This window comes from Anomaloglossus baeobatrachus, chromosome 4, assembly GCF_048569485.1.
Source record: "Anomaloglossus baeobatrachus isolate aAnoBae1 chromosome 4, aAnoBae1.hap1, whole genome shotgun sequence".
Classification (NCBI taxonomy): domain Eukaryota; kingdom Metazoa; phylum Chordata; class Amphibia; order Anura; family Aromobatidae; genus Anomaloglossus; species Anomaloglossus baeobatrachus.
In genome coordinates this window covers 2,642,808-2,669,732 of record NC_134356.1, presented here as the reverse complement: position 1 = coordinate 2,669,732, position 26,925 = coordinate 2,642,808, and the positions used below count along the sequence as shown (strand labels likewise).

Here is a 26,925-nt window from a genome sequence, read left to right as displayed (position 1 = left end):
GGGTATGAATTGAGTAACCTGAAATACTTAATTCAGCCATTTCACAGACCCAAATATGTGGTTTAGTTGATGTAGCTTAAAATATTTGTGAATGCTTTTGTTTCCTACTAACTCATATATGAATATATTCAGTGATTTTCCTTAATACAAAATGCCAGCTGTAAACCCTCTAATCCCAGGAAAAGTTTTGGAAGAGCCCATCTCACCAGGCTGATGTCTCCCCGGTCCAGTCTGCTGAGCACTGGCAGTGATACGTCATGCCTCAGAAACCAATGGACCTGAAACAACTGAAACAGAGAGCAGCTGCCATTTCACCCACTATTTCAGAAGTCTTCTCTGAGTCAGCACCTCAAACTGTTTACATGAAGCCTCATCACGCTTTGGCTCCTTATCAAGAGCAGATCACCAAGGTTCATGAGTCGGCCCTGGATGGACTAGCACCGACCAAGTATCCTCCTTCTCATTTAATATCCAAAAAAGAACAACAGACAATCTGTAGCAGATGTTTTTTGGTTATGTGCCGACCTCAAGATAAGATTTAGACTCAACCTTCCTTGGTCAGGACAATGTGCCCTAATGAGCGTAATAACGCCAATCCTAATAGCCCCTGTAAATCATGGCATTACCCTTGAACAGATAAAATAGGTATCCAAGGGTGGAGCCAAAGCCCGTAAAGCTGTGTCAAATGATGACCTATTGGAAGACCCCCACATATATATATATAAATATAATTGGAGTCCCAAGGGGGGGTCCCAGATGAGTATAGGGTCCGAGAGCGTGACTAGCACGTACCTATATATTGTAGCATGGGACATAAAATTCCCTAGGAAACCCCTAGATTTAAGATGAAGGTAGACAGATAATCTTATTAAGGGTGGACTGTGAAGGTCCAGGCTATGAATCAATTATCCATATAATAAGGTCATCTGTGTTTATATGATTATTGCTATGTGCATACCAGAATGCGCCTTTGGAATGTGAAACAAATTATGCTAGGCTGAAAAATGAAAGTATTCATAACACACTGATTGTATTCATAATTTGTTGGTTCTCACTAGCTGGGATGTGAAGCTGGGGCTTTATCTCTTACTAACCAAGATGAATAAGCCAAAATGTACAATGAACAAAGAAGTATTCAGTAGCTGGTTCAAACTGGTATTAGAAAGCCAGTAGCAGGCTGATGTCATACTATATAGACTTTGTCGGTTATCTCCAACCAATCAAGGACAATGCTGAACTGAATAACTGTGTGTATTTTATAATATACGGGTTAGAAGAGCATTGAGCTTCTCCTGGATAGAGACACATCTCTGTGTAGTCATTTTTACTCATACATACATCTGCGCAGATTTGATTTAGAATCTGTCTCTGTGACCCTGAAGACCCTTTAGCGGTCTCCCCCAACAGTATGTGCCTGCCTTCCTAACCATTTATTTTCTAATTTCCCTGACCAAAACCTGCCCTTGGATTCAAGCCCTTGACGGTCCATCCACAGGTGAGACACAGTCTCCTAGCCCTCTGGACCACTTGGCCCAGTGAGAATCAATCCGTTATTTTTTCTGCTATAATCTAGTGAATTGTAGTGATTTTAGAATTAATTTAGAATTTAGAAATCAATTGCGGCAGAGGTTGGATTTGAACCGTAATCTCCCATGGGAAAACCAGTCATCTTAGCTGCCAGGTTATAGGCGGGTAGCTGCCAGACTTTGCTCAGTTTGAATGTCTTATAGGTTACAGCAGGTGTGGTTTTAACTGCGTCACACTGACGTCACTCCCGATTCTGGATCAACATGTGGCTATGAGAGCCCACTCCTCCGGGTGGCAGCATTAAGCACCGCCCCCCATTTACCGATGTCACTTCTGATTCTGGAGCAACACGTGGCTGATGGGCCTTTTAAGGAGGAGGGCAGTGGCCACAAAAGGCTACAGCTGAGCTGCAATTAAGCAACTTGCAGCAAGGAAAAACTGACAAAACTGTGCCATCAAAAAGCAAAGTACATTTAATGTTAGCTCCCAGAGTAGGGAGATAGCTCAAATAGTAGAACCATTACAAATCACTCCATGATGAGAGATAATCGTGACAGTACCCCTCTTTCCACGAGGGGCTTCTGGACCCTCAAAGCCAGACTTGTCCAGATGTGACTTATTAGATATATAAGCCAACACAGAAGCATTCTTCACTGCTGAGCTGACACCTGATCAGATAATTATCAACAAAAACTGGAGATGGCTAAAATAAACTGCCTCAGCGATGACCTGTGAAATACAATATGAGCATTACGTATTGGGTAGTGCAACATAATCATGACACTGCCCAATCCTTATAAGCCTCTCTTACTATATTTTAACCATTCTCAAAACTGGAAAGTGCACAGAAAAGTTGGAAATATTGGAGTAAATTTGATACGTCATGATTTGTGACTTATTTAAGCTATTAATAAATTTCCCTAATTCTCCAAGACCAGTAGAGATCAATTAGGGAGGAATAAATGAATTGTATATGATTTGACATAGTTTTCTGTTGCAAGGAAACAGGCTGTGGGTGATGTATTTAATATGGACATTGGGTAGATCCAAACAGTGCAGCTATGGTTCATTCTATGTTGATTTTGTAGAACTGGCAATTTGGATCAGTTGATTTGTGTACCAGAATTATATTTGTGACCTTGGTGGATTTATGAAGATTTGTGAAGAGTGGCATTTTTGGCAACAAACTTCCCTAAGGCAATACTGTACTTAGTGAAAGATGTGATTATCATCTGCACTGTAATCCTAACATTCTTTAGGAGACAAGTTGTTATATACATTTGATTTCATGATAAATAAGCTTCTATAAATCTGCCATACACTGCTGCAATCCATGGTGTATGTTAGAACTGATTTATAGTGGGAACCATGAAATAAAAAAATACATCAACAGGTGAAATTTCACCTAATGCCTTCATTTATTTGTGATGTTAAATGAAGAATTGGAGGCCGTGCAATATTCAGTATAAAGACTTAAGGTCACAGCAAATACGTAATGACCTAATAGAAAAACAGAGGAAGGCCACAATTATCACACTGGGCCCCATTTTTAAAATCAAATGAGACTCAATGACAGAAATCTCATCATCATTGCGTCCTGCGGTCAGTGTGGAGTGTGGGACAGAATTGCTGACATGTTGGCTTTTTACGAGAGGTAACATGGGTGTTATATTAGTGACAGAGTACACAGCACACAGCCTTAGAAATTTACATATGTACAATGTAGAAAGAATTTACAGGGTACAGCACTTGTCATTATGCTAAATGCAATAGCAGCTCCCCTGTGATCTTTCTTCATTTTTCAGCTACTGATTTTGGTTAACATTTTGTTGAGAGCTTGTTTAACATGAGTGGTGGAGCTTCGTCTTCTGGTCTTTCCTTGTATCATTTTCCTTCGTCTTATTTCCCGACAAAGCTCATAAAACACCTCAGTGATATTTCCTTCCCCAGTGCAGGCTGAGCACTCATAGAATGCACAAGCCAGTTCTGTCGCAAGCTTCTCACCATCCTCAGTACGAACCTGGCGAGAATGACTGAGATCTGCTTTATTTCCCACTAGGATGAATGTCACATTTTTTGGTTTCTTTACTTCATCTAATAGGTTCTTAAATGTGATGACATCTTCAAAGCTTCCCCTATCTGTTATATCATATACAATTATAAAGCCTTCTCCCCAACGGATGTGTCCTTCCCTTTGCAAGGGGTCTTCCTGAAAATAAAAAATGAAGAAAAAGAACTTATTAGATGATAAAATATACATATATAAATAGTATACAGATGCATACAAGCACATAAAATATGGACATACACATCACAAAGGCATATAGATAGTACACACATATATACAAGCATACAGTTAGGTCCAGAAATATTTGGACAGTGACACAAGTTTTGTCATTTTAACTGTTTACAAAAACATGTTCAGAAATACAATTATATATATAATATGGGCTGAAAGTGCACACTCCCAGCTGCAATATGAGAGTTTTCACATCCAAATCGGAGAAAGGGTTTAGGAATCATAGCTCTGTAATGCATAGCCTCCTCTTTTTCAAGGGACCAAAAGTAATTGGACAAGGGACTCTAAGGGCTGCAATTAACTCTGAAGGCGTCTCCCTCGTTAACCTGTAATCAATGAAATAGTTAAAAGGTCTGGGGTTGATTACAGGTGTGTGGTTTTGCATTTGGAAGCTGTTGCTGTGACCAGACAACATGCGGTCTAAGGAACTCTCAATTGAGGTGAAGCAGAACATCCTGAGGCTGAAAAAAAAGAAAAAATCCATCAGAGAGATAGCAGACATGCTTGGAGTAGCAAAATCAACAGTCGGGTACATTCTGAGAAAAAAGGAATTGACTGGTGAGCTTGGGAACTCAAAAAGGCCTGGGCGTCCACGGATGACAACAGTGGTGGATGATCGCCGCATACTTTCTTTGGTGAAGAAGAACCCGTTCACAACATCAACTGAAGTCCAGAACACTCTCAGTGAAGTAGGTGTATCTGTCTCTAAGTCAACAGTAAAGAGAAGACTCCATGAAAGTAACTACAAAGGGTTCACATCTAGATGCAAACCAATGATCAATTCCAAAAATAGACAGGCCAGAGTTAAATTTGCTGAAAAACACCTCATGAAGCCAGCTCAGTTCTGGAAAAGTATTCTATGGACAGATGAGACAAAGATCAACCTGTACCAGAATGATGGGAAGAAAAAAGTTTGGAGAAGAAAGGGAACGGCACATGATCCAAGGCACACCACATCCTCTGTAAAACATGGTGGAGGCAACGTGATGGCATGGGCATGCATGGCTTTCAATGGCACTGGGTCACTTGTGTTTATTGATGACATAACAGCAGACAAGAGTAGCCGGATGAATTCTGAAGTGTACCGGGATATACTTTCAGCCCAGATTCAGCCAAATGCCGCAAAGTTGATCGGACGGCGCTTCATAGTACAGATGGACAATGACCCCAAGCATACAGCCAAAGCTACCCAGGAGTTCATGAGTGCAAAAAAGTGGAACATTCTGCAATGGCCAAGTCAATCACCAGATCTTAACCCAATTGAGGATGCATTTCACTTGCTCAAATCCAGACTTAAGACGGAAAGACCCACAAACAAGCAAGACCTGAAGGCTGCGGCTGTAAAGGCCTGGCAAAGCATTAAGAAGGAGGAAACCCAGCGTTTGGTGATGTCCATGGGTTCCAGACTTAAGGCAGTGATTGCCTCCAAAGGATTTGCAACAAAATATTGAAAATAAAAATATTTTGCTTGGGTTTGGTTTATTTGTCCAATTACTTTTGACCTCCTAAAATGTGGAGTGTTTGTAAAGAAATGTGTACAATTCTTACAATTTCTATCAGATATTTTTGTTCAAACCTTCAAATTAAACGTTACAATCTGCACTTGAATTCTGTTGTAGAGGTTTCATTTCAAATCCAATGTGGTGGCATGCAGAGCCCAACTCGCCAAAATTGTGTCACTGTCCAAATATTTCTGGACCTAACTGTATATGAAACTTATACACATCATACTCATCTACAGTTAGATCCAGAAATACGTAGTTGGTCAGTGATCAAATCTTCATGATTTTTGCTCTGTAGGCGACTATTTTTTATTTACAATGAAACAACAGTGACGCAATTGAAATATAGATTTTCAGGTGTAATGAAAGGTATTGATAAAAATTATCTTGAGAAACGTTTTGGAATTGCAACCATTTTTCTGCAAAGTCTCTTCATTACAGGGGTTTAAAGGAAAAATTAACTGTACCATAATAAAAATGTTCATTTTTAATACTTTGTAGAGAATGCTTTCCAGGCAATGATGACCTCAAGTCTGGAATCCATGGTCATCACCAGACGCTAGGTTTCCCTCTTTCTGATTCTTTGCCAGACCTTTACTGCAGTGACTTCAGTCGTTGCTTGTTTGTGGGTCTTTCTGCCTTAAGATGTGTCTTAATCATGTGAAATGCAGCTCAATGGGGTTACGATCTGGTAATTGACTCAGCCTTTACAGAACATTCCACTTTTTCGCCTTAAACTCCTGGGTTGCTTTCAGAGTGTGTTTTGCATCATTGTCCATCTGTACTTTAAAGCGCTGTCCAATCAATCAGAATTCATCCAGCTGCTTCTGTCCTCAGTCACATCATCAGTAAATACTAGTGATTGTAAGCCATGCATGCCCAACTACCACACCATGTGTACAGAGTATGTACTGTGCTTTGGATTGGGATCCGTTCCAAGCCTTCTCCACACTTTCTTGTTTCCATCATTCTGATGGATTGATCTTAGTTTCATTTGCCCACAGAATGCTTTTCCAGAACTGGACTGACTTCTTTAGATTTTTTTTGGCAAAGTCTAATCTGGACTTTTTATTTTTCGGGCTGATGAATTGTTTGCACCTAGTGGTGACTAGTGATGGGCGAACTCGGAAGGTAAAAGTCCGAATCTGCGTGGGTAGCCTAGTACCTAGTATCTTTTGTAAGACAGACTATAAATAAGGACACAACTGCGCGAAAGGTGTAATATCTGACATCACCCTGGACTTAGTGCAATTTTCATCAAAATAATAAAGAAACGATAAATAAATCCAGAGCCAGTGATATACTCAAAATAGAAATATCTAACATTCGTCACCAAATATTATCCATACTAGATCGAAAATCGTTGTGTGCCAGGGATAAATTCCGCAGGAATATCTTTGAGTTTGGAGATAAAAGTGGACGATTACTGGCCAGAACCCTACATCCCAGATATGCACAAACTCCAATACTCTCGCTAAACTCACAGGCAGGAACTCAGATCCACTCCACCCCTGACATACTAGAAGAATTTAGAACCTACTATGCAAAACTTTACAACATCCCAACTCCACATGCCCCATTATCTGACACGAGACACCATAACTCAATAAATATGCACCAGACCCTCTTGAGGATACAGAGGCTGAGAGCCTAGAAGAGGATTTCTCAGACACTGAACTAGGCGATGCTAATAAAGCCCTTAAAGTTGGCAAAAGTCCTGGCCCCGACGGGTTTACCCCCCGGTTCTACAAAATATGTGGAGAAGCCTGTAGCTCTATAATGTTGAAAGCCTTTAACTCCATAACAAAAACATGCCAGTTCCCTAAACAGACACTTCAAGCCCGAATAACAGTAATACCAAAACCTGGCAGGGATCCACTAACTTGCACCAATTACAGACCTATCTCATTAATAAACGTGGATATTAAACTATACTCTAAAATGATAGCTTTGAGATTAGGCCCCTACATTCCCAAGCTGATACACAAAGACCAGGCAGGATTTGTTCCAGGGAGGGAGGCGCGTGATAATACAATCAGAACCCTGTCTTTGGTAGCCCAAGCCCGACAACGCCAAACCCCAATGTGCCTCTAGGACAGTCAATGCCGAAAAAGTATTTGACAGAGTCCATTGGGGCTTTTTAGAAGCCACGCTGCAGGCAATCGGCGTCCGTTCGCGCTTACTACAATGGGTAAAGGCCCTATACCGTGAACCAACGGCACAAGTGGGCGTGAACAGACGCCTGTCAACCCCATTCAATATTGGAAACGGAACCAGACAGGGATGCCCTCTATCACCATACCTATACATTTTGGTAATGGAATCCCTGGCAAACACGCTTAGGAAAAACCCCACTATAAAGGGGTTACAGATAGGACCAACGTCTCATTAACTGGCACTGTTTGCAGATGACCTCCTGATATATGTGACACAACCAAGGATTAGCTTACCCGCCATACTACAGGAGTTTGAGACTTTTGGTAGACTCTCCAACTTTAAAGTAAACCTACAAAAAACAGAGATCCTAAACGTATCGCTACCGTCGGTGGAAGAGGATGCCCTCAAACCCGTTTTTCCCTTTAAGTGGAACAGCAATTGCATTAAATATTTGGGGACCAGGGTACCTTCTAAACACCAAGACCTATATGAACATAATTTTCCAGACCTTTTAAAAAACATACAAAAAGACCTCACGGCTTGGCATAACCTCCCCATCTCGTGGTTTGGCAGAGTCAATACAATTAAAATGGATGTCCTACCCAAAATACTATATATGTTCCAGACAATCCAATTGAATCTAGGAGAAAACATCTTCCTCAATTTAAAAAAGATGATCAGCAATTTTGTATGGCGCGGTACCAGACCCCGACTGAAATACTCCATGTTGAACAGGTCTCGCTGGGGCAGAGGGGTGGGGCTACCTGATTTTAAAGCGTACCATGCGGCATCAGTGGGCAATTGCATACTGGATCTCCTCCATAACAGGGACAGAAAATTGTGGGTAGAGATTGAATGTGATTTACACGCGACCATGACGCAGGGAATCTTCTGGTTATCATCTAGAATCAACTTGGAGACCCTGGGAATTTCCCCAATTCTCTTGTCTCTGGCTACTGCATGGAGGAGGGCCAATAGGCAATATAGGCTGACAGGGGAACCGGGCCCTATGACACCACTGGTGGGCCACCCTGCATTCCAATGCTGGCTTCGCGAAATCCATCCCAGCTTGATTTCAATGCCAACGGGAGGGATCCCACATGTTAAAGATGTCATTACTCAACAGGGTTGCAGACCACTGATGTCCTTGCTAGATGACCGGCCAAGAGAGCCAAGTCATTGGTTTCAATACTTACAACTACGTAGCTTTGTAGACTCTCTGGCTCCGAGATCTGAGATGCATAAGGACTTGACTCCATTTGAAAGACTATGTTTCCTTCGAGAAACACCTCCCCACACAGTCTCGTTAATTTACAACATAACAGTGTCCGGGGGGACGGGGGGGGACCTGCCCGAGTATGTAGGGCAATGGCAGTCAGAACTGAGAAAGACCTTTTCCAAAGAACAGTGGCATAAGTCATTTAACCTAACACACAAATCCACCATCTCATGTAGAATGCAGGAACTCAACTATAAAATCCTCGCACGGTGGTACAGGACACCCGCCAGGCTCCACAAAATGTTTCCAGAGGTCTCAGACACTTGCTGGAGGTGTCAGACCTTGGTGGGCACAATGCTGCATGTTTGGTGGTCTTGTCCAGGGATCCAGGGATTATGGGAAGATGTCTTTGCTCTCTATAATCATTTACATCAAGTGGGAGTGACACCCTCGCCGGAAGTGGCACTCTTCTCAATGTACGGGGGGGGCAATCTCTAAGGCGAAGAGAGATCTGCTCTCATACTTCATGATCTCAATGAGACAGATCATACCGAAATATTGGAGGTCCACCTATACATTGAGAAGAGCAGACTGGGTGGGGGGCTATGGATGCCCTGAGACATTTGGAAGAGATAAGAGCATTTGATGAAGGGAGAGACTCACTATGCTTTTCCACCTGGTATCTGTGGCTTCAATTCAGAGAAACACAACAATTCCAATCCTGGTTACTCACGGGCACGCTGCCACATTGAAGTTTGGCAGGGCGAAGTGGTCCTCCTGATGGGAGGGTGGCGTGGTGCCACGTTACAGAACCCTACAGAATCTCCCCTTCTCTCTATCTCGTGTTTTCCTTCTTTCTCTTCTCTTTCTCCCTCTTCTTCTCCTTTCATCCCTTGCTTTTATTTCTTTCCCCTCTTTTCCTTCTCTTGCTTATCTGATTAGTGTACATAGGTTTACTTGTTGAAATATATGGCAAGATTAAACAGAATGATATTGGCATCTACATATTAAATAGAACAAAAGATAAGCGATTGATATATACTTGGGATAAGATGTCATTAAGGATGTTATGAAGAATTTTTCTTGTAAGACCTACGATAAAGTTCACTGTAGTATATGCTGTATAAGATTTAAATGCCCAGACAAAACTGCAAATTTTCCATATTCTGTAAAACCGGGCACTACAAAATTATCTATATTCATGCTTTGTTATATAATTTTTCTTGAAAACAATAAAGAAATATTAAACGAAAATCCCCAAATAACCCTCAAGGTCCAACGTAATCCACACAACACTGTCAGCTCTGCTACATGAAGATGACAGGGAGCGCTCTGTATCCTCTCCACGTAGCACCTGAAGTGAACCGCGCTGTAATCTGAGACTTCAGTCTGTAATGCAAAAGTCAAGATTACCAAATCTGCCTATGTTTTTTATTAGAGCCAGTAGCTCAATGGATAGAGTGCTTGCCTAAGAAGCATTAGTTCACGAGTTCAAGTTCCGGCAGTCCCGGTAAAAAATGTAATTTATTTTTAATTTTAAATTAGAATTATTTATTTATAATTATAATTAAATTTAATTATTCACTGAGGGGAGGACATCAGCTGTGAGCCATACCTCTAAAATTGGAGCAGTTCACGGAATGAGGCTGCATTGCTCTCTCTCTTTCTCTCAGTCAGTCTCAGTCTCAGTCAGTCAGTCAGTCTTAGTCAGTCAGTCAGTCAGTCAGTCTCAGTCAGTCAGTCTCAGTCAGTCAGTCTCAGTCATATAGAAAAAAGATTCCGGTCTTTGTGAGCGCTAGTAATAGATCTTTGGTCTTTGATCTTTTAAGAAATTTGGCTTTATTATTAATAACATAAAGCTCTTGTATTAACACAACGCGTTTCAGCAAGATACACTTGCCATCCTCAGGTGTCTGAAACGCGTTGTGTTAATACAAGAGCTTTATGTTATTAATAATAAAGCCAAATTTCTTAAAAGATCAAAGACCAAAGATCTATTACTAGCGCTCACAAAGACCGGAATCTTTTTTCTATATGCCTACTCCCATAAGGGAATCCGGGTAGAGCTGCTGTGAGTAATAGAATCCATCAGATCATTTGAATTAACAGCGGGAGGACACAGATCCGCACAGAGCTCCAGGATTAAAAAAGTCAGTCAATCTGAAGCCAGCAGCGGCAACAAACCTGGATCCACCCAGCAAAACAACGGATAACACCAGCTGAGACAGTCCCTCATCCCCCAGAGGAATTATACATCTAACACCGGGGTTGTGTGAGGGCGCACAACCTAACCAGGAGAGCAATTCTATAATATAAATATACAGAAATCACTCCACGGGTGCTTCTCATATGCGCTATATTTTTATCTCTACAGTCAGTCTCAGTCAGTCAGTCTCAGTCAGTCTCAGTCTGTCAGTAAGTCTCTCTCTCCTCTCTCTCTTCTCTCTCTCTCTTCTCTCTCTCCTCTTCTCTCTTCTTCTCTCCCCTCTCTCTCTTCTCACTCCTCTCTCTCATCTCTCTCTTCTCTCTCTCTCTCTCCACTTCTCTCTCTTCTCTCTCTCTCCCTCTCGCTCTTCTCGCCTCTTCTCCCTCTCTCTCTCTTCTCTTTCTCTCTCCCTTTCTCGCTTCTCTTTTCTCTCTGTCTCTCAGACCTAGCGATGATCAGCTGATGCGGTCACCTGACGGAATCAGCTGACACTATAAGTCGAGCGGTGAGGCCGACTTTTTACCGCCCGGCTAAACTATCAGCTGATGCTGTTGGACAGGAGTCTGCACAGAAGTGTGTAGTTTTTTGTTTTTTTTTGCACTGATGCATCAGCTGATTGTATAAAAGCCGTTTATACAATCAGCTGCTGTGTCATGTGATTCAGGCCCTTGAACCTGACACATCATCTGATCGATTTGTCTTCCAGCAAACCGATAAGATGATATTGGATCCAGATTGGACGGTGCGGGACCCTTGACCCAGGATTACTGCGGAGGGGGGTTCTTTATTTCAATAAAGATGGAGTCGCTAATTGTGTTGTGTTTTATTTCTAATAAAAATATTTTTCTGTGTGTTGTGTTTTTTTTTATCTGTACTAGAAATTCATGGTGGCCATGTCTAATATTGGCGTGGCACCATGAATTTCGGGCTTAGGGCCAGTTGATAATATACAGGTAGCCCTAACCCCATTATTACACAGCAAGCCACCTGTCACCAGGGCAGCTGAAAGAGTTGGATACAGCGCCAGAAGATGGCGCTTCTATAAAAGCGCCATTTTCTGGGGCGGCTGCAGACTGCAATTCGCAGCAGGGGTGCCCAGAAAGCTTGGGCACCCTGAGCTGCGGATTCCAATCCCCAGCTGCCTAGTTGTACCCGGCTGGACACAAAAATTGGGCGAAGCCCACGTCATTTTTTTTTTAATTATTTCATCAAATTCATGAAATAATTAAAAAAAAGGGCTTCCCTATATTTTTGGTACCCAGCCGGGTACAAATAGGCAGCTGGGAGTTGGGGGCAGCCCGTAGCTGCCTGCTGTACCTGGCTAGCATACAAAAACATGGCTAACCCACGTAATTTTTTTGGGGGGGGCAAAAAACTCCTTCATACAGTCCTGGATGGAGTATGCTGAGCCTTGTAGTTCTGCAGCTGCTGTCTGTATGGAGGAGAGCAGACAGCAGCTGCAGAACGACAAGGCTCAGCATACTCCATCCAGGACTGTATGCAGGAGATTTTTGAGCCCCCCCAAAAATGACGTGGGCTTTGCCATATTTTTGTATGCTAGCCAGGTACAGCAGGCAGGTACGGCTGCCCCCAACCCCCAGCTGCCTCTTTGTACCCGGCTGGGAACTAAAAAAATAGGGAAGCTCTTTTTTTAATTATTTCATGAATGTCATGAAATTAGAAAAAAAAATCGACATGAGCTTCTCCCCATTTTTGTGTCCAGCCAGGTACAACTAGGCAGCTGGGGTTTGGAATCCGCAGCACAGGTTGGCCCGAGCTTTCTGGGCCCCTATGCTGTGAATTGCAGTCCGCAGCCACCCCAAAAAATGGCGCCATCATCTGGCGCTGTATCCAACTTTTCCAACAGCCCTGAAGCCGGGTGGATTGCTGGGTAATAAGGGTTAATACTAGCTTTGTTTTACTAGCTAGTATTAAGCCAGAGATTCTTAATGTCAGGCACGTTTGACCCAGCCATTAAGAATCTCCAATAAAGGATTAAAAAAAAAAAGACACCACACAGAGAAAAAAATACTTTAATAGAAATAAATACACAGACACACTTAAGAGACTCCATGTTTATTACTCCCTCTCATCCCTCCACGATCCATGGTCTTCTGTCTTCTTTCTCCTTCAAACCATGCAGCTCTGCTACATCAGACAGCACAGCATGGAAGGAAGATTGCTGCTGCTCCCCGTGCAGTCTATTCACTCAGTGAGTGAGCAGAAGCTGCGTGCTGTAAGCGGTGATGTCACCGCTGACAGGCCGTTTGCTATAGCAACGGTGATCTCCATTATTCACCGGCTGTGGCATCCAGTCCTTGAATGTGGCTAACTCTGTAAAGAGCTCCAACATAAACGGAGGGAAGCTGACTGTGTGCCAGAGCATCTCGCCGGTACATGGAGATACACAAACGAGCACCGTGTACCGGAGAGATGCACTGACAGGACCTAGCATGACGGTTTTTTTGACGTCACGGAAGGTCCTATCATCAGTGCTGGTTACCGGGAGGACGCAGCAATTATCGGAAGGAAAAGTGACGGGAGACAGAGTGCAGGACGCGTCGCAGGGACCTGTAAGTGTTATGGCAATGTCTATTAACTGTATGTGTACATGTATAATGTGTTTTTATGTGTTTGTGTTTGCCTGCCATTGTTTTCAATGGGGTTTGAGAGGTTCATCGAACGTTCGCCGAACCAGCCCTCTATTCGACGAACTGAACTCGAGCCTTCAGAGGTTCGCTCATCTCTAGTTATAACCTCAGTTGGGTCTATTTATTGCATCTACTATTGGATATCAATTTATTTATTTCCTAAAATATTTCAATGGGGTCGTACACACGATCTGCCAGGTGTATACATTGAGATCTACGCACCATAAAAATGGCTTTATATTGATTATTTTTGGTGCGCAGTCTATACTAATGTTAGAGCGCATCCAGAGAGATCACAAGGTGTGCACTACACGTGTATATTCTGCGCAGAACGGACTGCACAGAACACGCTGTTTAAGAGAGCCTTATTTTGTAAAGCTGAGCGCTAAACGCCTCCCAATAATTTTTTTTGCTAATTAAGTCTGTCTTCCTGGCTTATCGCCTTGTTTTCAGAAGGGTTATTATCTTCTCTGCTCTTATGAGTACACATATGCTAGCACACTTAGCCATTTGACCTTTCAGTTTCTTTGGATAGCAGCTCTGTACACATCTCTGTTCCAGGCTGTATCTTTGTCTTTTTGCGGCAGCACGGTGGCTCAGTGGTTAGCACTGCAGTCTTGCAGCGCTGGGGTCCTGGGTTCAAATCCCACCAAGGACAACATCTGCAAGGAGTTTGTATGTTCTCCCCGTGTTTGCGTGGGTTTCCTTCGGGTACTCCGGTTTCCTCCCACACTCGAAAGACGTACAGATAGGAACTCTAGATTGTGAGCCCCAATGGGGACAGTGTTGCCAATGTCTGTAAAGCGCTGTGGAATTAATAGCGCTATATAAATGAATAAAATTATTATTATTTACAGGTATCTAGCTTGCTATGGTTTTCTTATTCAATTCTGTTGGTAGATTGTATATTGTAAAGGAATACATTTATTTTATTTTTTTACATGTACTTAGTGTTGTTACTGTGTGATTCTGTAAGCTATAGGTCAGTGCATACTGTCTGCAAAGCTGACAAACTTATATCAGCTAAGAGCTGTTTTTTTCCTTGGCCCCACCTGTTTTTTTGAAGTAGGGGGTTATTTACATTTGAAAGACTCAATGTGTTTACAAGTGGTGTAGTATTCTCACTGCTCTGACTGAATGATTAGCATATTAGGTATGTTTTGATGTAGTATAGAAGCTCTTATTGTGGAAAAGCACTGGTTAGGCCGTATATTGAGGAAGAAAGGTAACACCCAGAACGGAAGGAGCAGCAGGCCTTGTACAGATAATAATTTTAATAATTTATATAGCGCTATTAATTCCACAGCACTTTACATACATTGACAACACTGTCCCCATTGGGGCTCACAATCTAGAGTCCCTATCTGTATGTCTTTGGAGTGTGGGAGAAAACTGGAGTACCCGGAGGAAACCCACGCAAACACGGGGAGAACATACAACATACAAACATACAAACATACAAACTCCTTGCAGATAGTGTCCTTGGTGGGATTTGAACCCAGGACCCCAGCACTGCAAGACTGCATTGCTAACCACTGAGCCACCGTGCCGCCCAGTTACAAGGACACCCATTGCTAGGGAGGTTGAGCATTGCAGCGGCCAATGAAGGGTCTGAGGAATAGGGGGGTCCGCATTATATGGGAAAGGGGATTGATGTATCGGGTGATACGAGACACATTGGGGCCAGATAGCAAGCAGTTGGTGGTGTTGGAGAATTTCAGAAGGGATATCCTGTGCTTGGCCCACAAGGGGACACTTGGGAGTGCAGAAATCCAACTCAGGGTTATGAGCAGGTTCTTCTTGCCCGGGTGTCCTTTGAAATCAGAAAATTTGTAAACTCCTGTGACACCTGTTAACGGGTGGGATGTTCTCCACGCAGAGCCCCTTTGCAACCCATGCCTTTAATAGCAGAACTGACCCAGACGCTCAGGAAAGAGAAACATACTAACGGTTGTGAATTTTGCCACACGGTACCCTGATGCGGTAGCTCTCCGAGGAATAGATGCTAAAAGGGTGCCCTACACATTAGTGGAGATATCTTACTAGGTGAGTTAAATCAGCAACATGCTCAGGAAAGTGAAACTATGGCCTCCACAACCACTTCTACCCCCGTGGCCTCTACCAGCGGTGCTTCAAGAATAAAAAAAAGGTGCAGCTATTGCCCTTATTCTTGTGATAATAAAACAAGTATTACATGTTCTGGATGCCAAAAATTCTAATGCAAAGCACATGTTTATTGTTCTTCATGCAAGAATACAGTAATATTACCATGTGAATATGTTCAAATTGAAGTGTTTATTATCTTTAATTATTTTTTTTCACAAAATGTTTGACTTGCTTGTTTTGCTTTGGGTTTTTTTTACCACATGTGTAGTTTGCTATTTTTCATTTTGCTTATTACTAAGTTTTTTCTGAATAAGATAATAATAATTCAATTCCATTTTTCTTTTTTTTTTATTTCCAAACATGTTCCTATACAGTCTAGTAAGCAAAAGGCAAAAGGTATAAAAATAATTGAGTTAGAGTATCTAAAATCAAGATTTAATAAACCGGGTCATAGTGACGCAGGAGCAATACAAGTATATAGTACATGGGAACAGAACAACAGGGTTAATGAAAATGCATTGTGCATTAAGGGATCGAAATGTCTCTTTGGCATGCAAAGAAATTCCTTTTTGGGGTTTATTTTGTCCCCGGCTTCTATTGAAATAGATCCGATCAAGGTTCAGGCCATTCATGATTGGGTTCAGCCAACTTCATTGAAATCCCTTCAAAAATTTTTGGGCTTTGCTAATTTCTACAGTAAATTTATAGGCAATATCTCTAGTGTTGTTAAGACTTTGACTGTTTTGACCAAAAAGGGAGCTGACCTGGAGAATTGGACTCCAGAAGCAATTATGGCCTTTCAGGAGCTTAAAAAGAGGTTCACTTCTGCCCCATTCCTGCAGCAACCTGATGTTTCTCATCTGTTTCAAGTGGAGATAGATGCCTCAGAGATTGGAGCAGGAGCTGTTTTGTCTCAAAGAGATCCTAGAACTTCCAAGCTGAAGCCTTGTGCCTTCTTTTCTCTGGGGTTTTCTCCATCGGAACAAAATTATGATGTGGGTAATCGAAAATTATTGGCTATGAAGTGGGCCTTTGAAGAATGGAGATACTGGCTGGAGGGGACGAGACATGAAGTTGTGTTGTTCACCAATCATAAGAATCTGACCTACCTTGAATCTGCCAAGAGACAAAATCCTAGGCAGGCTAGGTGGGCTCTACTTTTTACATGTTTCAATTTTGTGGTCTATTTTCTTCCAGGCACCAAGAATATTAAAGCCGATTCCCTCTCTCGAAGTTTCTTTGCTTATTGTCTTGATGTTGTTGAGCCATTTACCATCCTAAACGAGGGTGTGGTCCTCTCCGCTATTTCACCTGATTTGAGGTTAGCACTTGAGATATTTCAGAGGGACAAACCTGTGATATGTCCTGTGGGACAACTATTTGTTCCTGATCAATGGAGGACTAGAGTTAAGTCTGAGATTCATTGTTCCGTATTGGCTGGACATCCTGAGATTTTTGGTACTAGGGATCTTGTGAGTAACTCTTTTTTGTGAGCCTTCTGTATCTCGGGATGTCAGGAGTTTTTTGCAATGATGTGGGATTTGTTCCAGATCCAAGCATTGTTGTTGACGTTCTAGTGGGTTGTTGTTGCCATTGCCTAAAGGCCCTGTCATACACACAGATAAATCTGCGGCAGATCTGTGGTTGCAGTGAAATTGTGGACAATCAGTGCCAGGTTTGTGGCTGTGAACAATATGTCCATGATTTCACTGCAACCACAGATCTGCAAAAGATTTATCTCTGTGTGTGATGGGGCCTTAAGAGACCTTGGACTCATATCGCCATGGATTTTATTTAGGATCTTCCTGTATTTCAGAGGATGATGGTTATTTGAGTTTTTTGTAATAGATTCTCTAAGATGGTTCATTTGGTACCATTGCCGAAATTGCCGTCTTCTTCAGAGTTGGTGCCCTTGTTTTTTCAACAGGTGGTTCACTTACATGGTATTCCTGAGAATATTGTGTCAGACAGAGGGGTTTAGTTTGTCTCCAGATTTTGGAGAGCATTTTGTTCTAAATTAGGAATTAAGCTGTCTTTTTCTTCTGCTTTCATCCTCAGACCAATGGTAAGACTAAGAGAGCAAATTAGACCTTGGAAACTTATTTGAGATGTTTTGTATCTATGGATCAGGACGACTGGGTTTCTTTTTTGCCATTGGCAGAGTTTGCTCTCAATAAAAGCGCTAGCTCTGCTACTTTGATGTCTCTTTTTTTCTGCAATTTTGGGTTCCATCCTAGGTTCTCTTTAGGGCAGGTTGAGGCTTCGGCCTGTCCGGGAGTTGATTCTGTGGTGGAGAGAATGTAGCAGATTTGGGGGCAAGTAGTGGACAAATTGTTTCAGTCCAAGGAGAATACCAAAAGGTTTGCCAAACGGAGTAGAACTGTTGGTCCCCGGTTTAAAGTGGGGGACATGGTTCGGTTGTCCTCCACAAATATTCCTATGAGAGTTTCTTTTTCGAAATGTAAGCAAGATTTATTGAGCCTTATAGGATTTTGGAGATCATTAATCCTGTATCTTTTTGTTTGGCTCTTCCTGAGTCTTTTAAAATTCACAATGTTTGTCATAAGTCCTCTCAGGGCCTGCCACCTCACGGACATGCCCAGTTAGGTCCTTACCGGACCTAGCCTCTGATGCACTGAGATGCACTGAAGTGCCTGAGCATGCTCAGTAGCCTGAACAACAGTCTCAGAAATCAGACTGTCTGCCTGAGTATGCTCAGTAGGCACAACACAGGACTTAGACATGGCACGATGTCCAAGTACCTGTGCAAAGAGGCTTGTCATACTAAGTGTAGGAGCATGCTCAATAGGCTAAACTGAGGACTCAGCCTCAGGAATGGCATAGTCAGGCTGAGCATACTCACTCGGCGAAACACTGGACTTTGGCTCTGGCTGGGGTAAATCGGCACGCACATGCGCACTAGCCACATCTCCACAATTAGACATGGAGGAGGAAGCAGCCAGCTGGACGACTCGAGGCATGGCCAAAAATGACGGCCAGAGCCTGGGCGCAACTGGAACCGCAGCTGGCTGCTTGCGGCTTTGGCGGCGCCGATTCGTAACACGATCAGACTGCTAATCCATAAAGTCTCCTAGGAGGACTAGCAAAATAAATGAAAAATAACTTTTAAAAAATAAAAAAACCTAAAAGTTCAAATCGGCCCCCATTGAAAATAAAACAGTTAAAAAAATAAAAAACATAATCATATATGGTTTTGCCACGTTCAGAAATGCCCGATGTATCAAAACATAAAATCAATTAATCTGATCGGTACACGGAGTGATAAGAAAAAATTCAAACCGCCAAAATTACATTTTTTGGTCGCCGCAAAAAAAATTTAAAATGCAACACCAGGCGAACAAAACGTAGCATCTGCACAAAAATAGCATAATTAAAATTTTCAGCTTAAGTTGCAAAAAATAAGCCATCACTGAGCTCCAGATTTGAAAAAAATGAGAACAATACAGGTCTCAGAAAATTGCAAATAAATTGCATTTTTTGGGGACAAAATTCTGAATTTTTTTAACTTCTTAGATAACAGTAAACCTATACATGCTTGGTATCAACGAACTCGAAGCAAACTGAGGCCTCACATCAACTCATCAGTTTTACAATATTGTGAATAAGGTGAATAAAATATCCCAAAAACAATTGTGTAATTGCACTTTTTTTTTTTTTTTTTTTTTAAACTTCACCCCACTAGGAATCTTTTTTCCTGGTTTCCAGTACACTATATGGTAAAACTAATGATTTCATTCAAAAGTATAACTTGTCCCGCAAAAAACAAGCCCTCATATGGCAAGATTGACGGAAAAATAAAAATGTTACGGCTCTCGGAAGAAGAGGAGCAAAAATAAAAAATGGAAAATTGCCCGGTCCTTAAGGGGTTAAATATCTTGTCAAACACATATGAAAGCTTTACATTCATATTCACTTTTGTTAACTTGATGCACATGCGGTATGCTTGACAATAAAGTCTCGATGCGATGTTACCAGCAGGAGGAGAAGTTGTTTTTTCTTTACTTATTACGGATTACTTCCATTCATGCTCAAGGCAAAGTGGCCAAGAAACATATGTGATCTGTGTGTGGTGTCATATAGTGTTGTGCGTGCTTCTCCATGACAGATATCATTGTCTGGTACGTTGTATCTACAGCCATGATGATGCCACAAAGTCTGTTAGATTACAGCATAGAGGATTGCATTTACATATTACCTTAAGATTAGGAAGAAATGTATTTATGGTTCACATACATACACAACCCACGGCAAGGACGTTCATTTCTATTATACACTGAGAGAAAACAATGTGTACTTTTCTGTAAAAATCCCATTGATTCTTCCCAAGGACACCTGTTAGTGACATTTCAATAGAAACCCTTGATTTCTGCGTGGGAGCAAAAGGGATGGAGATGCTGGCAGGAAGCAGCACATTAATTCCAGATACTAGTGACAAACGAGAAACACATCCCAGTCCTGATTCTAGACAGAAAGCCTTAATCTCTCTTCCTCTCTCTCTCTCTTTTCTCTCTCTCTTTCTCTCTCTATCTCTTCCTTCCTGTCAAAGATCCATGCATCCCACTACAAAAGATGTCAGACCTGGAACCAGGAGATGGCTGTCTTCCCTCTTCTACCTGACACTTTGAGTCAAGAAGATGATATCCAAGCCTGTGGACCAGAAGATGACTGTGCATCCCGCCTTTGATGATGTCCCACCACTACCGCATGAGGAATATGAGGCTCTGAGTGCAACTAAACCTGATGAATATGAACGGATGAGAGGACCACCATCACTCCTTCCCAAACGGATGCTGTATGCCAGTGTGGAACGTAGCCAAGAGGACAATCAAGGGGTATTAAGTCAGGGTCTGTCAGGAGATAGGGATACGCTGGAGGCTCAGCCCTGACCACCATTAGGTCTACCGTCAGGTTGAGGGAGAGCGCAGGGTCCCCAGTCACAGGGTCAGCACAGGAGCCCTTGGATCATTCATACTCCCAGTGACAGATAGGTTATCTCGTAGGCAAGTGAGGTAACCATCGGCATTCAGACAGATTGATACTCGACGAAAGTAAGGAAAGATTTTTGGCTACCTCCAAAGGAGGAAATGATATGGACATGATTATGAACTGTTATGAGTATGAAGTATTATATGAAGATATCCAAAAACAAGACTTACGATGGCGCTTGAAATATGTACCACACCTATATTCAGCAGACATCATAAGACACACCAGACATTCTGGGACTTTCCTGTGATAAGTGAATCATGCTGACTTAGCTTAATATAAATGAGGAAACACGTATACATTTTATATATATTTATATATATTTTATATATATCGCAGAATAAGCTCTTTTACAGTTTACCCAATAGGAGACGTGTTACATATTCTTGGTCCCTAGCCAACTGATTTCTTTAAATGTATCTTAACTTACGCAATAAAGTCAGTGATATGTTCTACGTAGACCAGTACACATTCCTTCTTGTTCTGTGTAAGAATGGCATGCATGCTACTGACAAAATGGCTCATGATTTGGATGCAGATGGATTAGAGGTGTAGATGCATAACTTGGATTGCATTACTGTAAATTATGTCCGCCCTTAACACAGGCGCTTCTCATCAGTGTTCACTAGAGATGAGCAAACCTCTAGAGGCTCGAATTCGACTCGGTTCGTCGAACGGAGGCCGCGTTCGAGTTCGGTTCAGCGAACCGTTCGACGAACCTCTCGAACCCCATTGAAAACAATGAGAGGCAAACACAAACACATAAAAACACATTAGAAATGTACACATATAGTTAATAAACATTGCCATAACACTAACAGGTACCCGCGACGCGTCCTGTACTCTGTCTCCCACCGCTTTTCCTTCTGATAATCGCTGCGTCCTCCCGGTAACCAGCACCAGCATAGGACCTATCGTGACGTCAAAATAGCCATGTGACCAGTCACGTGTCTATTATCTCATTGGCTGCAGACTGGTCACATGACTATGACTGTCATGCTAGGTCCTGTCAGTACATCTCTCCGGTACGTGGTGCTCGTTTGTGCATCCCTGTGTACCGGCGATATGCTCTGGCACATGATCGTCTCCCCGTTCTGCTTCCCCGTTCTGTTATTCATCGGCTGCCACAGCCGGTCAATAACGGAGATCACCGTTGCTATAGCAATGCGCCTGTCAGCGGTGACGTCACCGCTCACAGCACGCAGCTGCTGCTCACTCACGGAGTGATATAGGCTGCACGGGAAGCAGCGTCTTTCTCCCATGCAGTGCTGCTGATGTAGCAGAGCTGCATGGGTTGAAGGAGAAAGAAGAAAGAAGAGCTGGATCGAGGAGGGCTGTCAGGGAGTAATAAACATGGAGTCTCTAATGTGTCTGTGTATTTATTTCTATTAAAGTATTTTTTCTCTGTGTGGTGTGTTTTTTCTAACCCTATCTTGGAGATTCTTAATGGCCGGGTCAAACTTGCCTGACATTAAGAATCTCTAACTTAATACTAGCTAGTAAAACAAAGCTAGTATTAACTCATAATTACCCAGCAAGCCACCGTCACCAGGGCAGCTGGTAGAGTTGGATACATCGCCAGATGATGGCGCTTCTATGAAAGCGCCTTTTCTGGGGCAGCTGCGGACTATAATTCGCAGCAGAGGCGCCTAGAAAGCTCGGGCTAACCTGTGCTGCGGATCCAATCCCCAGCTGCCTAATTGTACCCGGCTGGACACAAAAATGGAGCGAAGCCCATGTCGGGTTTTTTTTTTTTAATTATTTCATGAAATTCATCAAATAATTAAAAAAAGGGCTTCCCTATATTTTTAGTTCCCAGCCGGGTACAAATAGGCAGCTGGGGGTTGGGGGCAGCCCGCACCTGCCTGCTGTACCTTGCTAGCATGCAAAAATATGGCGAAGTTCACGTCATTTTTTTTTTTTTAGTTTTTTGGCAAAAAAAATAAAAAATGCTTCCCTAGATTTTCCATTGCCAGTGAAGGTAACACCAAGCAGTGGGGGTAAGCAGTCAGTAGCTGCTTGGATTACCCTCAGCTAGCAATACAAAAAATGCAGCGGGAGCCCATATAAATATATATTTTTTTAATTATTTATTTAAATAACTAAAAAAAAAAATTGGGCTTCCCTGTATTTTGATTGCCTGACATCACAGTACTGTAAAAATAAATCATTAAAAAAAAGATGTAGCGCTCCGCAGTATTTTTGATTCTCAGCGCAGATAAAGCAGACAGCTACAGGTTGCCACCCCCATCTACCTGGCGTTACCTTGGCTGGCAATCAAAATACAGGGAAGCACATTAATTTGTTTTATTTAAAAAAATAGTTTAAAAAAAAATGACGTGGGGTCCCCCCATTTTTGAAAGCCAGCTAGGGTAAAGCAGACAGCTGTAGCCTGAAACCCACAGCTGACAGCTTTACCGTGGTTGGTGATCCAATGTGGAGGTCACCCCAGGCTCTTTTTTATAATTATTTTAGAAATAATAATAATTACAAAAATAGTAGGGTCCCCCCCAAATTGGATCACCAGCCAAGGTAAAGCGGACAGCTGTGGTCTGATATTCTCAGGGTGAGAAGGTCCATAGTTATTGGCCCTTCACAGCCTAAAAATAGCAGGCCGCAGGCGCCCCAGAAGTAGCGCATCCACTAGATGCACCAATCCTGGTGCTTCACCCCAGCTCATCCCGTGCACTGGTGCAGTGGCAAACGGGGTAATAAATGGGGTTGATACTAGCTGTAAGGTCACCTGACATCAAGCCCAGCAGTTTGTGATGCCATGCGTCTATCAGATACCCAACATCAGAAACTGTCAGTACTAACAAACAAAATAGACAAAAAAAAATTATTTGAAAAAACACTCCCCAAAACATTCCCTCTTTCACCAATTTATTGTAAGAAAAAAAAATAAGGGGGTCCCACAACGACTCTGGACCATCTAGAATATGGGGGGACATGCTCAGGGAACATATCCCCCATTTTCTAGAAGTGCAGACCCTCCATGTGAGGAGTGTGTGTGCAATGAATCTGCACCCACTCTCCCCGGGTCCACTGCAGCAGAGTCCATGTGGTAACTGTTGCTGCAATGCCCTGCTCATGAGGTAAGGGCATGTCTAATCAGGAGAACTATTCTACATTTCCAAATATTGGTATTTGCTATTATTGCTATTCCACCTACTATATATTGGGGGATAGGATCTTGGAGATGGAATACCCCTTTAAGTCCAGTTATCAAGCTGAATGAATACTAAACAACAGAGCTCGCTATTTAGATGTGTTTTCTTGTGGCGTATAATGGACTGTCATGTTTGGTAGTTGTTCAGCAGGGCAACTATAAAATCAAATACCTCCATTTGGAAATGTAGTATAGCTCTTCTGATCAATTATGTTCCTTACCTCATGAGCAGGGCATTGCAGTAGCTTACAGATGCATGGTTACTGCCACTCACTGTGTCTGAACACAGGAAGCTGAGCTGACAGACGCTCTGTGCATGCGGCAGTGTCTATTGTGAAGGAGGGGGCCGCGGGGATCAATGCTTCACAGGTACCATGGGACACCAGGGAACACCGGTGGTGTTATAGGGGGAGACCTGGCAGGGCCTGGGGAGGAGTTTTCTGTCGCATGTGTCATGGCACATGTGACAGAAATCAGAAGAGTAGGGTTAATGCAGCTGGTGCACTGCTGTGAACGCGGCCATCTTGGATTTCCGGGAGGGTGTCGGGGGGGGGGACACTTTGGAGTCACCGGGGGACCGCAGGGGAACGGGGAGGAGATTTATCTCCTATCTGACATGTTTGTTCATGCCAGATGGGAGATAAATAATTTTTTACCGGCGCTGTCATTTACTGTAACCTGATCATTGGTATACGGTGTATACCGGTGATCACGTGAGTGGGGACCAGAAAAAAACAGCCTGAATCATGATCTCCAGGGTCTCAGCTACCCCCTGAAACCCCAGAGATTTTCTGATGCTGGGGGGAGCTATTCACTTATTTCTGCCTGCTGTTTATAAACGGCAGAGATCAGAATAAGGATTCATTCACACAACCGATCCGTTTTTGCTGTCCGCAAAAAATGGTTCGTTTTTTTCAAGGGTGCATCCGTGTGGCATCCGTTTTCGTTCCGTATACGGTCCGTATGTTATCCGTTTGTCATCCGTGTGCCTTCCATTTTTTTGCTTACTGCAAAAAAACTGAAGGAGGGATAATACATAAATTTACCCAGGATCCTTAGCTTCAACCTACATGAGGCGGTCACATGTTGACTCCAGTGCCATTTGATACTGATTTTTACAGCGTAGAGCGCTCTGGTGATTTTCCTGTGCTTGTACACTTCATATCAGTCTTTTCTGTCATGATAATGGCAGAAAGACACATAATGTCCCACTCTCCTGCATTTTGTAATTTTCAACCCTTTGGTGCCTTTCATGTGGCATTAAGGGGTGCTTAGCCTTGTATTTAGCAAAAAAAATAAATAAATTTAAAAAAAATGACGTGGGGTTCCCCCTATTTTTGATAGCCAGCTAGGGTAAAGCAGACGGCTGCAGTCTGAAGACCACAGCTGGCAGCTTCACCTTGGCTGGTAATCAAAAACTAAGGGCACCTCACGCTGTTATTTTAAATTAAATAAATAATTAAAAAAAAAACATTGGGGGTCCCCCCAAAATTGGATCACCAGCCAAGTTATAGCGGAAAGCTGGGGTCTGATATTCTCAGACTAGGGAGGTCCATGGTTATTGGACTCTCCCCAGCCTAAAAATAGCAGGCTGCAGCCGCCCCAAAGGTGGCACATCCATTAGATGCGCCAATCCTGGTGCTTCGCTCCAGCTCATCCCATTACCCTGGTACATTGGCAAACGGGGTAATATATGGGGTTAATACCAGACGTGTAATGTCACCTGGCATCAAGCCCTGGAGGGCGTCTATCAGATACCCGACATCACCAACCCAGTCAGTAATAAATAAAAAATAGATGACAAACACATTTTTATTTGAAAAAACACTCCCCAAAACATTCCCTCTTTCACCAATTTATTGGAAAGAAAAACAAATCCAGGTCTGGTGTAATCTAATGGGTTCCCATGACTATCCATACCATAGTCAATGTCCCAGTCAATGAAGAACAGAATGTTCCATATTGGCTGGGAGAGCAATGCAGTGACCTGAGCTAACATCAATAGGTCAGCCCAGGTCACTGCAGGGCATGACGAGTGCTGCTGTTAGGAGGATAGCGAGGTACATTACCTGCGGTGATCGCTGCACTCCTGATAGCAGCGCTGTCAATGCAGGGCATGACAAGTACTGCTGTCAGGAGGTTAATGAGGCACATTACCTGTGGTGATCACTGCACTCCTCATAGAGCTGTCACTGCAGGGCTCCACCCACCTCGCACTTTGCCGCCCGAACACATGGCGGAGTGCTAGGTGGGTGGAGCCGAGCAGGGCCATGTGTGCGGGCGGCGGAGTGCGAGGTGAGTGGAGTCGAGCGGGGCCATGTGTGCGGGCGGTGGAGTGCGAGGTGGGTGGAGCCGAGCAGGGCCATGTGTGCGGGCGGCGCAGTGTGAGGTGGGTGGAGCCAAGTGGGGCCATGTGTGCGGTGGGCGGAGTGCGAGGTAGGTGGAACCGAGCGGGGCCATGTGTGTGGGCGGCGGAATGCGAGGTGGGTGGAGCCGAGCGAGGCCATGTGTGCGGGCGGCGGAGTGCGAGTTGGGTGGAGCCGAGTGGGGCCATGTGGCGCTGAGGACGTCAGTGCCGGGAACTGCATGGCTGGGGACAGGTGAGTGTACATGCCGAGTGTAGGAGGGGGCGGAGCCGAGCAGGGAAGTGTCGGCTTCCTACACACGTAGCCAGGGTAAATATCAAGTTACTAAGCAAAGCGCTTTGCTTGGATACCCGATATTTACCTTGGTTACCAGATTACCGCAGGCTGCCAGCGAAGGCTCCCTGCACACTGTAGCTGTAAAAAGCCACGCTTTTGTTGATCGAACCGTTTTCGAACGTAACTCGAACTGTCGAGCTTTTAGGAAAAAGCTCGAGTTAGAGTTTGATCTCGAGCGCCCCCGAAATCACTTGAACATGAAATTGGCGAACCTCGAACCTCGCTCAACTCTAGTGTTCACCAAGGAACTGACTGTTCCAGGGATCATTCAACAAGTGAAAAATCAAAGTTCACCACCTGATATAATTCATTTAACACAAGAAGTACGCCTGTGTCTGAGTAAATTAAACACTGACATATCCCCAGAGTCAGATGGCATT

The 26,925-nt window shown here is 43.2% G+C and overlaps 1 protein-coding gene across 2 annotated transcripts in view; it reads right to left on the bottom strand.

Annotated features, from left to right (window-relative positions):
- Nucleotides 1–1,984: 1,984 nt before the first annotated feature.
- The window catches only part of RERG (RAS like estrogen regulated growth inhibitor), a 198,647-nt gene continuing 173,706 nt past the window's right edge, over nucleotides 1,985–26,925 (bottom strand). For both annotated transcript variants that reach the window (XM_075341923.1, XM_075341924.1), the window contains one exon: nucleotides 1,985–3,736. In XM_075341923.1, the coding sequence (XP_075198038.1) occupies nucleotides 3,329–3,736 (408 nt within the window). In that variant the 3' untranslated portion in view covers nucleotides 1,985–3,328. The remainder of the gene's footprint in view (nucleotides 3,737–26,925) is intronic.